Raw genomic sequence first — 17,411 nt, forward strand, 5'->3', positions numbered from 1 at the left:
CGTTCAATTCTGTTCAGTGCATCGGTTCATAATCCATATTATGTTGTATCATAATACAGAACAGACACCAAACGCCCATGGTGTCTCGCTGATACTGTTTTCAGCACTTTGCCAAGTCTCAGATCGCATATTGTCACACCAGTGTGATCAAACAGTCAACTGATAAGCAGGTGGTGCCATGCAGTTCAGACAGGGATAACTGTAAGGGTTAAATCAGAGCTGTACGGATGTTATTAATTACCCGTCTGTTTGCTTTTGACACATGACTGTGGGCTGTTGCATGGTGTCTACGATCTCCTGGTGAGGGACTGCATGGGAGTGATGTGTGGTGTGTGTTCTGTCAGTGCATATGGAGGACATATGGAGGGAGAGAATGATCAAACTTGGGTTGGAAGACGAAGCTTTGATGCCTCGTCAGAAGATACATCTATAGTTTCATTGTTCCTCTTATAGGCCCTTTATTTAGGTGCAGAGACTGCACTTCAAAAGGTTTAAAGCCACTAAAAACTTGTTAAGTATTTATCAAAAACAATGAATATTCATGACAATATAAGCAATAATTAAAGTGACATTTTGTGAATTTTCAGCCAGCTCTGTATCATTACAATGTAGGGTATTACGTGTAAATGGACTCCGGTAAGTGTCCCCCCATGTTACCAGCACCCAGATCTCCCTGCTCATCTCTCAACTCAAATTTTCACCAGCTTAAGGTTGTTGCTTGAACTATAGATTGCTCTTCCACATTTCTGTACGTCTGCACCATCGACATAAAGAGTTTGAATCAGATCAAGAGAGAGCCGCCTCTGTCGCTGTCTTTCTCTTTCAAAGGCAGACCAAACTCAAAACTAGGCAATACTAATCAAATTTAATCCTGGCATCTGATACCATGTTGCCTATTTCTAGGTATTGTTTTCTATGTCTACAGAGTAATATCTCTGTCCATCTGTTTGGCTGTAATACAAGAATTTGTGAACAAAAAGGAGGCACTTTATATTTTCCTGTATTGTAAAAATGGAAGCTGAAAAAAACAAGATCAAACAGTAAAACTAGGCAGTGCTGATCAAATATGAACAAAGATTCTGTTACTGCGTTGCCTATTTCGTAGGGCTGGGTGATATGGACAAAAATTCATATCGGTAATTTCTATGTAATGGGCTACATGTTCAGTTGCAAGGTGCAAACTTTTAAAAACGTCTTTCTCTCTGGTCTCCTGCAGACAGAGGTGAATAGAGTCACTCAACACACATAGCTTGTTTGTAGAGGAGAAGGGGCGCTTTAAAGGGATACTGCACCCAAAAATGAAAATTCAGCCATTATCTACTCACCCTCATGCCAAGGGAGGCTCTGGTGAAGTTTTAGAGTCCTCACATCCCTTGCGGAGATCTCAGGGGAGAGGAGGTAGCAACACAACTCCACCTAATGCAGGCTGATGGCGCCCCAGATTAAAATGTCCATAAACACATAATTGAAACCACAAAATATCTCCATACTGCTCGTCTGTAGTGATCCAAGTGTGCTGAAGCCCCGACATAAAAAGTTGTTTGGAAAAACGTCATCTGAACTCTGTTTTTAGCCTCATTGTAGCCTGAAGCTCTGACTGCCTCTAACTGCGCCGTAAGCCTCCATTAGGTGGAGTTGTGCTGTTACCCACTCCCCCCTTGAATCTCCGCAAGTGTTGTGAGGACTCTAAAACTTCACCAGAGCCTCCCTCGGCATATGGGTGAGTAGATAATTGCTGAATTTTCATTTTTGGGTGCACTATCCCTTTAAGGGTTGTCTGGCTGCAGTCGGCGAGACGTCACCTCTACCCGCTTGCGGGCAGGCAGTCCGGTTTTTGGACCTACTCCAGAGAAGGTCCATCTCTGGCGCAGCTTGGCGTGGCACGGCGCGTCTAAACTGCCATTGGAAACGCAAATCGGCGTGGCAAGGCTTGACTCTGTGTGGCCAAACGTGAGAGTGGAAAAGGCAGACAGTATTGTACGTGTCCTACTGCGGTAACTTCATTCATCACAGACTGATTTAGTGTAACACATGCAACATATAGACCGATGTCTTACTGTAGACTAATGAACAGACAGATGAAACAGAGGAGCAGCTCTGTGTCTCTCTGAGTGTTGATGGAGAACTTGAGTGAGTGAGTGAGTGAGTGAGTGAGTGAGTGAGTGAGTGAGTGAGTGAGTGAGTGAGTGGGGAGGAGCTGTGCAGAGAGTGTGAGAGAGGAGAGATGCACACTGGTATGTGTTATGTAACACAGCTTGACCCTGTAAAAGTAAAAAAAAACGGTGCTGTCTAAATCTAAAGACAATCTACATATTTTTGCTTAGCGTTTAACTGTAATTCAAGGTCATTTGTTAGCAGCTGGCTGACATATTGTTTCCTTTAAAAAAACGGCCAAGCTCACGTTGTATCACTGACCAACAGGAGCACTTGTTGGTCCAGTGTGGTGCACAGTATTCTGGTAGTTGCAGGTTTTCTACCTCTTGAGCAAAACCAAATGCCCAGTTTTAATAAAAGACCATCTTTCCAGCAGTGAAATACTTCTCAAAGCTTAAGTTTGGAAAGATATGTTAGATGATATTTATTAAGAGTGTAACACTCCAAAAATGCTAATCTATGATAATTTGCTGCTCAAACACTGTGTGGGTGTGATCTCATCAGATTTGACTGACAGTGCTGGCAACAAAGGCAAACGACCCCTCCACTGTCTTTGCATTTTGAATACAGTATTGCTAAATCCTGATTGGTGCTCAGAAGTATGTGACATCCCATGTTAAATCTGTGAAAAATGCAAACACAAAGTGCCAAGAACCTACCAGTCGCCAAGTAAATGATGTGGAACAGCATGTCTTTCCCCTGCACCACATCCACTGCCACATGAGTGAAGCGCACATTGTCCTCCATGAAGTAGGGCACGGGAACCACGGGTTGGACCACCTCGTGCATCAGCAGAAACTTCTGAGCATCCTGCAGGTTTCTCTCAGTCAGGTTCACGTAGGAGCCAGAGTCGATGGTGCCGCACTGTGGAGGTGGGGAGGACAGAAAGGGAAAAGATTGACTGACTACATTAATAAAAGCTCCGAGCTCTTTGGGGATGAAAAGCTACGTTAATATGCTTAAGATTTTTGTCCAGAAGTACCACCAGAGATGAGAAAAGAGAGGGATTGAATGATTAAATGAACAAGCCTTTAAAGTCGATTGCCGCCTCGTTGTGATGGTTCGCTATCCTCACAACCTTAAGGCTTTGTAGTCAATACACCGCGGCTGATGGAAGACGACTGAATGAATGTTTGACTGAGCAAGTACTTAGCTCTTTTATTAGATTTTTCCTCATATGCATATATATTGCTGGTGAGTTTTGTTGGTACTATTAGTAGTGTCTCTGACTGCTCATTTTTCTTTATCCCAAAAAATAAGCGAAGAATGTTTTCATCTTCAGAGCTTCGATGTTGCTATTCATAATATTAAAGGAAAAAATGCATTCTCTAAATACTGCTATACCTTTCAAACAAATGACAAAGTATCAAGATGACTTGCAGCCAAAATATTAGGACCTGCCTGGAAAACAGCTCAGCTGCAATAACAGAGGTATCTCATATAAATAGGTAGATTGCATCATCACATATTAATTTGGTTTTATCAGGTATTGTTGACTCTAATTTCTCATCCTGCCCCAGTAGTTTTCCTACCAAAGCAGTGCCGCAGCACTCGGTGATAATGTGAAATATCTCATATGTAAGATATTTCCCAGACTTCATTTATTGAAAGGAGTTCAATAAAGTGAAGTGTCTCCAAATGGGAGTTAAAAGAGGGAAATATTAGAGTCAGAAGTATAGTTCATATTTTTGTGGAACTTTTTTATCAAGAATATGTTAATTTCTTTTTTCCTGGGAAACAAAAATATAATTAATCTTTGGTATTTAGAAAAACTGCTTTTCAACCAGCATTATACATACTGCTATAAGAGGCAGGCTCTATTATCACGACCAGCTGTAGCACTGATAGCATATTAAAAACTAAAAATATACAGCATATGTTTTCGAAGCTGTCCACTAACAGCCATGTACCTCCAGGTGTTTTGATTTCTCAAGATAAGCTGTGAGGGATTAAAGGTCTAGTGTGTTTTTTGTTGTGGGGGATTAGTGGCATCTAGTGGTGAGGATTACAGAGTGCAACTAGCTGAAACTCCTCCTGGCTAGAATTCCTTCAGTATTCATTGTTCAGGAGGTTTCTACTGGGAGTCGAATTATCTGCAAAGGTCTCTTCCAGGGGTCTCATTTCTAAACACTGCATACCCACAAAACAAGGCCTGAAAGAGGCGTGCGCCACTTCCCACGCAAAAGTTGTGATCTATAAAAAGAGACTTGATGGAAGAAACTTTGACCCATGCTTTGGAACATTTTGGGTACGAGAAACTGGTGACGCAGATGGTGAGGTGGAAACCAGAATGTAGAAACAGTCCAACATTTTTGTGGCGCACGCCATTTTTGGCTTTTGTCTGTGCGTATATTTTTAGTATGGATCCTACGCATTGTTTTATAAATGAGACCCCATGTGATTAAAACCTGTAAAAACACCGAATGAAGCAGTTTCATGTTACAAATCAGTGTTTCTCTTACAGCACGTCACAGATGGGCAGCTAGCCCGGCACCTGCTGATGTGTGCTCACCTTTTTCCTGATCCGGACGATTAGGAGGTTTTTACCACAAACCGAATTTCTCTCCAAAAGAAATAAAACCACTGATTTAAACCAGTAAAAATACTGATTAGTTTGACGTAAAAAACAAACAAACAAACAAAAAACGTTTTTCCGAAACGACTCATCACTAAGGAGGTTACTTACTACAGTGGCGGATGCAAAAATGCGACAACATGAATGACCCTATCTAGAGCCAGTGTTTAGTTTGTCTGTTCCAAGCTATTGTAGAAACATGGGGGTACAACATGGCGATCTCAGTGGACGAGGACCCGCTCCCTATGTAGATATAAATGGCTCATTCTAAGGTAACAAGAACACAATGACTCTTATTTTCAGGTGATTATACACTTAAGAAAACATACTTATTACATTATATTTCATTTCTGCCAATATATCCCCCTAAATCCTTCACACTGGAACTTTGAGTTTGTGTATTTAATGTACCTTGTACTTCCTAGAGTAAAGAAACCATTTAGAAACCCATTGGATTCTTGTAATCACAGAACAGTGACAATATTCATGCTGCTCAGGGTGGGAATGTGGAGCCTTTTTTCCACCAAGCACAACGGGGCAAGTGAGGCACAAAGCCAGGCCAGCTGAGGCAGAGCTGGATGAGTAAAGCTAACCATGCATGTCCTTCTCAGTAAAAGAGGTCCCTGACTGGGGTCAGGATTGTGGATTGAGGCCCCATCCACAAAGAATAGGCTTACTCCAATGCACAGAGCAGAGGACACAAAAATAAGCAATGCTTGACAATTACACTAACCCAAATGACCGGTACTGTTTTTGTTTTGAACATAGTATCGCAGATGCACTGCACGGATTTGCTCCAGGCTAACCATGCACTGCCTCGGCATACTAAGCTGAGACTGGACCTTGGGTGGCGATTAGTTCCTGCTGACTAGCTACAGTAGCAACAGCGTGGACGCTTTATACAGATCAATCCCTGGCCTTCCCTGGGCTGACAGATGAGAATCATGGTGGGCTTCCCCGGGATGGGCAACGGATCAGTGCCCTCACCACATCAGGAGATGGGAAATTAAAGCCCTGAAGGACAGGAAAATGCAACACTGTGTATGTGCTTATGTGCCTCGAATGTACATCCAGCTTCAGGCAAAAACTTGTATCATGTGTGTACTGTATGTGTGTGGTGAGGGCTGTAAAATAACATATGTCTCAGGTTTCCTTCTGTGGTCTGTCCTTGCATGTGAGTGAATCCCAAAGTGTCTCAGTGTCTGCATGATTGTATTTTTGCCACCGTGAGACAAAGTTAGGCGCTGACCAGTGAGGGTCTATGACATCTGTGAATGTACGGAGAGACGGATGTGGTGATTACCCTGGTACAGTCAAGGTGAGGGACAGAACCATCATTTGGCTGAGGGCCCATCCAACACTCAGCTGTCCCGCTCATCATCAGGGCACTCTGCTCTGCCAGGATGATAAGTGCCTCTGAGAAATATGGTAGTATCACAGCAGGTTTAGCCAAATGGGCTTGTGTTTAAAATGCGTCCCCGGTCATTTAAAATTCCAGCCTCACGGTCAGATCCGATTATAATGTTTTATCAGTTTGGGCTCCAAATGTTGCCTGGGTCCAGACATTGGAATCCATCCACCCCACCAAGCGTACTGATTTTCTGGCATCAGTCCATGAAGCAGTGGTTTCTTGGTTAAAAATCAAAAACCACCAATGAGCGCTGCGGGGGGACTAACGATCAGCCAATTAGCACCAGGGGTGGGACTATCACTGTTTTCAAGCTGTTGTCAAGCATCCTCAAGCGATGTGCAAGAACCAGTGAGGAGCAATAACAACAATGGCAAGCACTATAGACAAGACAGATGCTGCTATCAACATGTCTTCTTTATATTGCCCAACTTCTTAGTTTGTTTTACTCCACTCACTCTGCCCAACTCTTAAAAACCTGGCAAAACAAGTATGTTGGCATGGCATGCATCAGCGTGGCCTTAAAGGGCAGCTCCATTTCTTTTGTTTTTATATCTTTCTGTAGCTTTTCCGTAGAGTTCCTGATGTTTTCTAACCCAAATTCCAAATTTTGGTCAAAGTATGTATGTTTTAGCTCAAGATGCCACCCAAGTCCTTCTGAAAAGATTTTCCCATGTGACATGAGGTAAATTTCTGCATGATGTAGCTGCTACATATAAACTCGCATGCTACTGTGGACTCCACATTAGTTCAGTTCACAAAGTCAACAATAACAAACAAATGAAACAATGGATTTGGTGGCTTTGAAGAGCGCAAAGATAAAAGCTTCTGTTCCCCGTTGGAAAAGGCTGTCTGACAGCAAGGTAAATCCATAAATATAGCTCACATTTCAACTTATGTTTATATATTTAGCGTTGTAACCAAAGTCACAGCTTTCTGATAATCACTGAGTGGACCAAGCAAAGCACCCCAGATGTCCCTCTAACCAGCAACACTTTCCGGCTCCTCCTGGGGCACCCCAAGGCGTTCCCTGGCCAGATGAGATATAAAACCCCTCCAGTGTGTTCTGGGTCTGCCCCAGGGCCTCCTACCAGTGGGACGTGCCAAGAACACCTCTAACAATAGGCACGCTGGGGGCATCCTAATCAGATGCCTGAACCACCTCAAGTGACTCGACGTGAAGCAGCAGCGGCTCTACTCCGAGCTCCCTCTGGATGTCCGACCTCCTCACCCTATCTCTAAGGGTGAGCCCAGCCACTCTGTGGAGGAAGCTCATTTTGGCCTCCTGGATCCGTGATCTCATTCTTTCGGTCACTACCCAGAGCTTATGACTATAGGTGAGGGTTGGGATGTAGAAGGACCAGTAAATCGAAAGCTTCGCCTTCCGGCTCAGCTCCCTCTTCCCCACGATGGTCCGGCATAGCGCCCACATCACTGCACATCACCCGCCCCTTAAAATGGCATTAGAGTCAGGATGATTCGTTGGTCTCCATTGACTGGTTCGGGAAAATCAAAATCATCCTTCCTAACAGAAAATCGGTAAAAGTGAAAGCAATATCAGACTGAAGATGGAAACGGAGTGTGATGAGTTGACAATTCTGTCCAATATCAGGCAACTCCATATGGTCATACATAACGTTCAAAGGAAAGCAAAGAAAACCAACAACTCGTGTTTGCTGCACTTGAAATATCTAAAATAAAAAAACTCTCCAGCAGCATTTCGCTCAGGCTCGAACTTAACATATTTTCTACATGTGGAGCATAACAATGACTGCGTTTGTACAGTAAGCAATTACAGTGTGACAGAAAACCTATACAACACAGAGGCGGTATTAGCTCCTAACGCCCGACGAACATGACTCATAGCCTGAATAAACCCAGCAGGATCAATCCGTGAGGTTCAAATAAATGGGGGGATTTTCTCTGCAGACAGACGGGGAATTAAGCTCTCAATCAATGACCAGTGTGTGTGCTGAGTGATGAGTTCACAGTGATAATTATCCCTATTTGGCAGCAATCAACAACCCCGTATTTTAGTGGGTGTATTTGTGTACAGTAGATATGTACATGGCTTTTATAGGTGCTTGTCTCCCGTAGGTGTATGTTGCATGTGTGTAGATGCATGTGCACAAAGGGCTGAGTGAAAAACAAAAAAACAAAAAAAAAAAACAGGCAGGCCATAAATCCTGCGCTCGTAAATCTAATCCTCCAACATTGACAAATGCTTGATGAAGATGTCACTGAAACCTAGATAAAGTGTGCATCGGTCCAGCGGTGAGGAGCAGCCATTGTGCCTGAGCTTAAGTGGAGGGATGCAGGTGGAAGGGAAGAACTGATCCCGGTTTATCCTTGAGGAACACAGCCTCATAATAGCCTATGGTATATAGAAACGCTTATGTGATGTACCTACAGTATGCTGAGCAGGATAAATCTCTGGTCAGCACTGGCCAGATAGAGGAAATTGGTTTTCTTGAAGGTAAGTGAATTTCAGACATGTAGATATACGAACGTATGATGGCAGTGAGACGCTTTCTAAGTTACAGATTCATGTGTATGTGCTTCTTTTAGTAAACTGTCACAGCTAGCACTTTTTCTGCATGAACATTTCATCCACTTTTTCTGCATGGGCATGTCATTATAGATAATGCGTGTGTTACTTCTCGATAGCAGCCATCCAGAATGCTCATGCAGCTGCTGGCTTGACGGAAACATGATCGAGGGCCCGTGATGGGAAACATGTGTGGAAGTGAGGCGCGTGTCCCCCATTGGCAGCCAAAACTCAGAGGGAATTCAATCCCTCATGGAGCACTGCGTGGATTAGCTCCCTCACTATCTGCTAAGCCCGTTACAACTGAGAGCCACTTCGGCTAATAAAACATTCTCTCTGTGTCATCAGTATAGAGAGCGGCACCTAAAATAGGGACAAGGAGCCCCAGCACTGCTTGGTTTGCTCCTCTGAGTTTAAGGATGGAGTATAAACATAAAGTGCCACTTGTGCAAAACAAGGACAGTTTATTAGAAAGGGACTACAGTTCACAGAGTGAGGCTATAAACATCTTAAAGGAATGATTGTGCCACTGTAAAAATCACTGGATTTTATAACGAGCGGTCGTAATATGTCTGTTCATGAGTAGAGAGAGAGGGATGATTGAAAGAGGGAGGAAATTAATGAGAGTGAAGAGCTTGCCGGGACTCTGAGACAGGCTCATCAGGGTGAACACACATACTGTATGCATAAATTTCCTTAGGCACACACCCAGCCACACATTTTGTTTGGCAGTGTGTTGGGTCTAAATCACCTCAAGCATTGACAAGTGATCATTACAGGTGCAATGTGTAAGATATGGACAGAATTTTGGTTTGAACCCTAAAAAACTGAACCAACATTATCGACAGAATATAAAGAGAAAACAGTGTTGATGAGATGTCAAAGACAATCTCTCTGCTTTATGTGCAGAGATATCAGCTGAAATGAGCATGCTAACCAGCTAGCCCAGGCATGTCCTGTCTTGTAATATCACTTGAATGTTGAGAGGTAATAATGTTTCACTGTAGAGTCCATTTGCATTCAGTCCAACATGAGGGGATGAAGAAGTAGAGCTACAGTCCCCAGTTAGAGCATGGATGTATAAAGAAAACTGGAGACAGCATTGGAGGCAGAGCCCCGTTCATTACTATGAAAGGTGCTCAGTAGCGCATGAAGCCAAAAAAGCTTGATTGCCATGGTATGAAATGCACAGTGCACACGCACTATAGACTCACGGCAGCAAAGACTTTTGGTTTTACCCTTCGCTAACTTCTGTAAGGATAAAAATGATTTAGTCGACTGACTGGATCAAATCATGACAGTAAAGAGTAATTTTGCGGGGTTGTGACTCTCAAAAAATGTATCCATTGATTTACAGACATCTCTTTCACAATATTAGTCTATGGGAAACAGTCTGTCTGGGCCCCATGGCGTCACATGATGGTCCAGGAAGTTGAAATTCTACATTTGGCCATGATGAAAAATTGGCTTCAAAGCTTGCCGCTGTTCTTGGGGTCTTGGGTTAGTGGCACATCGAAAACCCAAACATTGCTGAAGGTCCTTGCAACCTTTTTTCACTATCCCAACCACTCCCAGCAAGGAACCATGTTCGATAGCAAAGAATTAATAGAAAAAGAATCAAAACAAGAGAAAATTTTGGGGTGGCGTTCTGCCGCTGAAAACAGCTCTTGCTGAGTAAAGAAATGAAGTTTGATGCTGAACTTGCAACATATCTTTTGGACTGGTAACATCTAACGTTAGTTATTTAGCAAAAAATAACTTCAGTGAAAACTAATGACAACACTGATGGTGTTACTAAAAATGAGCTAAGCAAGCTATAAAGAAAAAATAAGCCAATGCCACATGAAAGATTCTGAAAAAGCAGTGTTATTTTGACTGGCTCTCAGAGTGTCAGCATCCATCCATCCATTCATCCATTTTCATCCACTTATCCGCGGCTGGGTTGCGGGGGCAGCAGGCCAAGCAAAGCACCCCAGATGTTCCACCCCCAGCAAAGCTTTCCAGCTCCTCCTGGGGGACCCCAAGGCGTTCCCAGTCCTAATGAGATATGTAATCCCTCCAGTATGTTTTGGGTCTACCCCGGGGCCTCCTACCAGTGGGACTTGCAAAGAACACCTCTAACAGGAGGTGCCCAGGGGGCATCCTCACCAGATGCCTAAACCACTTTAACTTTTGAAGCGAAAGAGTAACGGCTCTACTCCGAGGTCCCTCCGGATGTCCGAGCTCCTTATCCTATCTCTGAGGCTGAGCCCAGCCACCCCACAGAGGAAACTCTTTTTGGCCACTTCTATCAGTCATCTCATTCTTTAGGTCACTATCCAGAGCTCATGACCATAGGTGAGGGCTGGGACGTAGATAGACCAGTAAATCAAAAGCGCCACCTTCCGGCTGAGCTCCTTCTTCATCACGTTGGTCCGGCACAGCGCCTGCATCACTGCAGATGCCGCACCATACCGCCTATTTATCTCGTGCTCTATTTTACCCTTACTCGTGAACAAGACCACAAGATACTTGAACTCCCTCGCTTGAGGCAGTAACTCTCTCAACTCGCAGTGTGTCAGCAGTTTGGTCGAGTTCTCTGTAGTCTTACCCTGGTGTTAGTTAGCAGTTGGCTCAGAGGTGAAAATGCTGCTCCCTTTTAGTTTACAGCATGTGGCATTACACATTCAATCATTTTGGCCAGTCCAAAATCATGGTCCAGACTGAAATATCTCTTAGCAAAGTCAATCATGGTCCCCAGAGGACAAAACCAACGAACTTTAGTGATTCCCTGACTTTTCCTCTGGTGCTTACTGTAGGTTGCCATTTTTGTTTTTTACTGGATTGTAAAATATGAAAGGACAACTACTGTATGGGACTGACTGCCATGAAATTTGTTAGATATTCATGCCCCCTACAGGATCAACTGAAGTAACTAAATTCGTTTGTCCAGCACTTTGTTAGGACACTCCCATCGGCCTTAGTTGTACTTTGTGATCGTGCTAATTAGCAAATGTTATCATGCTATATTCCTAACCTAAGACAGTGAACATGGTAAACATTATACCTGGTAAACATTTTCAGCATGTTAGCATAACTCACCACCTCACAGAGTAGCTAGCATGGTTGGACACTATTTGTCTTGCTTTAGTGTTTGTGGTGATTCTCTGCTGTTCAATAAAAAAACAAAAAGACCAGCGCTCTTTTGTACAGTTATATTACCTGAAAGTCTGGGTTGGGGTTTGGGTAGGGTAGCCACGCTGACCGCGAGTTCTCCTGGAACTTGAAGGGCCCATTGAAAACCTGTGATATGGCACTGAGATTGAAGGCACACACCGCAGACGCAGCAATGCTGTTTCTGAATGTCAGGAACAGAAAAAAGAAAAAGAGAGACCCAACAAAGGGAGATGAGAGAACGGAGGGGATGATGGATGACAGAGGGAGAAACAGAGCAAAGTATTGGATGGAAGAAATTTGGAAAAGGACACCATAGCACAAGTAGACAACTTTGGACTTTGTTGGTATTTGAAAAGCTGACCTCTGAGTGTTTGTATTTCTTTCAGCCAACAATACAAATCAAATACTGGACAGAAAGACGCAGACGCCGGCGTAAGTGATCGTCATTATTGGATTATAAATCCAGCAACAGGACACAATTAAGCTGTTCGGCTTGTCTGATTAACTGTACAGATCTCGGGCCTGAAATACAGCTTTGACTTTTTAAGCTGTCAGTTTCAACAAGTACCAGTCTCCTCCCTCGAAGAGAAAGTAAAGAATGAGAGTATTAACTCTCAACTTAAACTGAGAGACTTGGGCGATGTGAATTATAATCCAATGCGGCTGTTCATTAAACTCTGTGCCTGCAGGGGGAAATGTTTCCAATACCCTTCAAAAGACTTCTTTTTCAGCAATGTGAAGGCATTGACCATAAAGAATAGATTACTCAGCTTTTAATAATGGTGTGTGAGTGCGTGTGCGTGTGCGTGCGTGCATGCACATGTGTGTGTTTGTGAGTATGACAAAGTTTTTAAAAAAAGATGGAGAGACAAAAACAGGAAAGGGTGTTTGTGAAATAATAGCTTTCATCCATGGATGCATCCCGTCTCTAACATCCACCATGTGCATGATACAGTGTACACTTTAATAAGTGATGATAAGCTTCTTTCATGGGATTTAAATGTCAGATGGTGCTGGAATGAGCGGTCCTGTTTGTAGCTGGTTTGAGTATTTATGGGAGGAGAATTCTACTGGAAATTCAATTTTAGATGCACTTGGCCATGTAAACATTGCTGTCATATATCACTCAATTTTATACGCTCAGTGTGTGTGCTACAAAAAAGGTCACAAGCCAAGTTAATGCAGATGCAGTCAAAGTCTGCTTGTTTACACAGATGACAATGTGACGCCAAAAACACTGTGAATTATACATGAAGCCATTCTGTGGGTGCGTTAAAAACAACAAAGAATGAAAGAAAAATCTGATGATATAAGTTGGCATTTTTCATCTAATATCAACATGCTGTGAGCTGGATCTCACTTTGGTTCATCCTTCACAATGCAAATTATACAGACTGTCAAACATACCAGTGGAACTGTGGTGATTGTGGGAAAATAACTTTGAAAGACTTAAACTTTTAAAAGTTTGAATCCAGCGGCTTGATAATTGAATTAATCTGATTATTTACAAAGGCTGGATTTAGTTCAAAGAAATTGTATGCAAATTACGAAACGAAATAGAACATAACAAGGAATCAGGGAATACAAAACAGTTTGTTGAAATCACTCAGGGTGGAAAAGAAAAGCAATTTGTTGACAAACAAATTTTGTAAATGCAAATTTTACAGGGTGCTAAGACGTTGGCTGGGAATGGAGCTAATGTTAGCTTAATTTGCTAGCTAGCTACAGCTGATAATATCTGCCTAAAATAGACACGTTGCTGTCTGGAAATGAGAAGCTGCTTTGATTTATCTCTCTGAAATTAACTAATGTTTTGTGCAAGAACAGCAATGACCGTTAGCTAAACAGCGGTTTAGCTAACAGTTAGTTGTGGTTGTAAATGCTATTGGAGCAATGTCATACTGTTTGTCAGTAGTATGAAAAGACAATTGTGGTCATTGATAAAATCTGCTGGGTTCAGCTGGCATTTAATTAAAATAGACGATTGCTAGCTGGAAATAAGAAGCTGCTTTGATCTATCTCTGTCTGACATTAATTAAAGTGTTGTGCTAGAACAGCGGTTTAGCTAACGGTCAGTTGCAGATGTATGCTATTGGATAAATGTCAACTTTTTGTCAGTAGAGTATGAAGAGATGAAAGTATTAGTGGTCATTGATAAAATCTGCTGGGTTCAGTTGTCATTTCAGTAAACTAGACAGTTGTTGGCTGGAAATGAGAAGCTGCTTTGATCTATCTTTGTCTTTCTGTCTCTTAATGTGTTGTGCGAGAACAGTGGTTTAGCTAACGGTCAGTTGCGGATGTAAATGCTATTGGAAGACTGTCGTACTTTTTATCAGTACAATATAAAGAGAGTAAGGTATTTGGCGTCATTGCTTTTTGTCAAATCTAGAGGCGGGACCAGGTCATTGTTCTGCAAGTCACAAGTAAGTCTCAAGTCTTTGCACTCGTGTCCAAAGTCAAGTGCCAAGTCCTGAACTGAGTTTCAAGTCCTGAACAAGTCATATGCTTCGCCAAATGTAATGGCATTTTAACAACAGAGGATTAGTAAACTAAATTTACAAAAATCAAACTTTGCATTTATGTTAAAACAAATTTTCTTGAAGTTGTTGTGTGTCCATCTGTAATTGTTGACTCGCAAGTTTTGCATACTGCAATGAGTTTTTTTTGTTGACCACTCATACAGTAGTTTTTCTATGCTAACAAAATTATATTTGATATAATTTTTTCCAACTGCTGCTAAGTAACGCAACATTAGTTCTTCATAATTCTCTCCTGCAACTTGATCAGATGCACTTGGATTGGTTCAAACAAAGTGAATCTGGAGAATAAAGTGTTGACTTGCTGGGAATGAATAGTGCTAATGTTAATTAATTCAGGAAATTAATTGTTGGTGGCACTTTTTTTTAAATGACATACATTTTCATCTTCGTGCTTTGGGGAAGGTATAATTTTAAAAGTCAAAACCCTCAAGTGATGTCACGAGTCATTGTTGTTTAAGTCCAAGCCAAGTTGCAAGTCGTTTTTGATTTTGTCATTTTGTCAAGTAAAACGTCTGTAGCGGAAAAAAATATTTGAGCCTTATAATGAAGGTAACACCACCTATTAAGTCTAAATTAGTCTATCAACATTATTAATAGTTCTAAATAACCATTCAGTGATGTGTTCTACCACAAGGCGGCTACTCTGCAGTGGGCTGTTTATGGTGATTTGATTCTTTAACTTTGCAGCATTTATGGTAAAAGCAAACAAAATCCATTCAAGCATTATGAGATTCTCCATTTTTTTCCTTCTTTGGATTTGGAATCTATAACTAGCTTGGCTAGTGAGACTTTAGAACCAGCCATTGCTGTTAAGATTCAAAATTTAGAGGAAAACACACTAGACCATAGGCGTATGAAACACAAAATGTTTAAGCTTTTTTTTCCTTTAGCGTATAAGCTACACATTTTTGCAATTGGCGAATGTAAGAATCCCATTAGGCAATGACAAATGAAAATCAAATGTTAAAAGAAAATGTTATTCATTTCCATATAATCTTTTAAGCCACAGTGAGCCACTGAAGAGGAGCTACAGAGCCGCAGGTTGCCTACCCCTGGACTAAAGTCACTGAATTTGTAACTCATGTCTCACTCCAGTCAACGTCAGGTGAAACGAGTCAACACTTCTAGTAAAATCTCATGTTACTCACACATTGGTAGTGAAAATGCCGTAGAGCAGCTCCAGCTCCGGCAGGTAAAACGTTCCCTGCAGCTCGTTGTAGTTGAAGGGGATTTCTCCCGGTCGGGAGCAGTTAAGCCTGGCCTTCATGAAGGTAGTCCACGTGTCCTCCAGAAGGAAGCGGCCGCCGATGTCGTTCTTACATACACGCCCTGCACGGGAAAATACCGTCCGGCCACAGTCATGCTCCACTGCGTTTTCCCGGAAGAAGAAGTAGGTGAAGTTGCCAATATCATAGGAGGAGACGAAGTTTGGTTCTGTTGAAGGAGAGGTGGCAAGAGATGAGGAAAATGAGTGGGAGTAAGAAGATAAAAGAAAAAAATGAAGAAAGCAAAGAGAAAGATGAAGTGCAGAGAGAGGAAGAAGAAATGCCGCAAGAACAATATTTAAGGCTGTGGGAGTAAGAGGGAGTGGGAGAGCGAATGGGTATGTGTTATGACTGATTGACTCACCGTGTGTGTGTGAGCGTGAGGCCCACACAACAGCAGGTGATCAGGATTAATAACTACAGGCCATGTTATTAATGGCGCTGTGTTGTAATAAGAAAACTCATTTTTCACTCCCCAAACCTAAAGGTTAGGATGAGAAATGACCAAAACAGGTGTAGCATAATAGCTCTCACCCTATCTGGAACACGCGACCTCCACGACACTGTCACAGCTAGAGCGTTCGTCTTTATGTATGACATTATTGGATCTAAACCGCACACTTTATTCTCACTGACAGTGATTTAATTCACCTTTAAATGAAAGTGTCCCCCCCCTCCTCTTCATTTCAACCCTCTTCTCCTCTGCACCTTTGGAGGGCAGTGCAGGGGGAGACAGAGGGGAAAAAAATCAATTCGCCATAAAATTAGTTATTAAACTTTTTCCCAGAAGGTTGCTCCAAAGCAATGTATGTGGTGGCTTTTAATTTATTTTTTCAATTTAGCTTAAATGTGAATCAGATAAATGTCACTTGCTGACAAGATACTGATTGACCTGCTCCTCTGTAGGCTGGACACTTTAAGCCGTCTGAAGTTCTCCAGTCGGCACTGAGGAGCATTGTGCTTGAAGTGCGTTTGAGCTTTCAGGGAAAAAAGACATTGATTTCTGATGATTTCACAATTTCACACTCCTCAAAGAAAGGGTGAGATAAACATAAAGATTTTCTAGTTGCTTAGTAACTTTGGAAATAATTGTTTTACTGATAAAATGCAACAGAATAATTACAAAGAGAGCATCTTCTTTTTCAGCATTCTCTAAACGACTTTGAACACACAGTGGTGATTTGAGGAGGAGTACCACCCTTCGACCAAGAGAGACAGATTCCTACTTAAATGTTAGATAAGCATCTGCAATGCTAAAGGATTGAACACTGAATCTCCACAAGCTGCAAAGCTGATGTTCGATAGTTGTGACGGGGTTGAGTTGAGTCGAAGTTCTGTGTTTGTTTGACCCACCCATCCACCCCAACCACCTCCCCACATGGACTTCAACTTCAACAGTTAGGTTACTGTTGTAGGGATGAATAACCTTATGTGTATTAAGGATTATCATGTCCACCTCATCAGAAACTGAAGAGGTATTAAGAGGAATATTGGACTTCTCATAACGCTAACTTTTTAGCGCATTAGCTAACGTTAGCTTCGATAGCAAAACAAACTGGAGGAAACCGTTCAAGTGTCGTCCTCCTTTGTAAAATTGGCACAGTAATCAACCACAAAGCTTCCTGTGACATCATCCATCCACTGAGTGAGAGCATACGGGTCAGCCAGTCTAGTCCCGTTGGTCAGTGTTTACTTATTCAAGTAACACTTGCAGTCCTAGAGAGTGAGTGACATGACATGGTGCGTTCATAAAGTCAGTCTGGCG

General features: G+C 42.3%; 1 protein-coding gene across 2 annotated transcripts in view; it reads right to left on the reverse strand.

Annotated features, from left to right (window-relative positions):
- Positions 1–17,411, reverse strand: part of sema5a (sema domain, seven thrombospondin repeats (type 1 and type 1-like), transmembrane domain (TM) and short cytoplasmic domain, (semaphorin) 5A) — a 184,021-nt gene that overhangs the window by 68,832 nt on the left and 97,778 nt on the right. For both annotated transcript variants that reach the window (XM_050056268.1, XM_050056267.1), the window contains exons 8-10: positions 15,530–15,815; positions 11,887–12,022; positions 2,814–3,018 (exon numbers count right to left, since the gene is read on the reverse strand). In XM_050056268.1, the coding sequence (XP_049912225.1) occupies positions 2,814–3,018; positions 11,887–12,022; positions 15,530–15,815 (627 nt within the window). The remainder of the gene's footprint in view (positions 1–2,813; positions 3,019–11,886; positions 12,023–15,529; positions 15,816–17,411) is intronic.

This window comes from Epinephelus moara, chromosome 11 (assembly GCF_006386435.1).
Source record: "Epinephelus moara isolate mb chromosome 11, YSFRI_EMoa_1.0, whole genome shotgun sequence".
NCBI lineage: Eukaryota > Metazoa > Chordata > Actinopteri > Perciformes > Serranidae > Epinephelus > Epinephelus moara.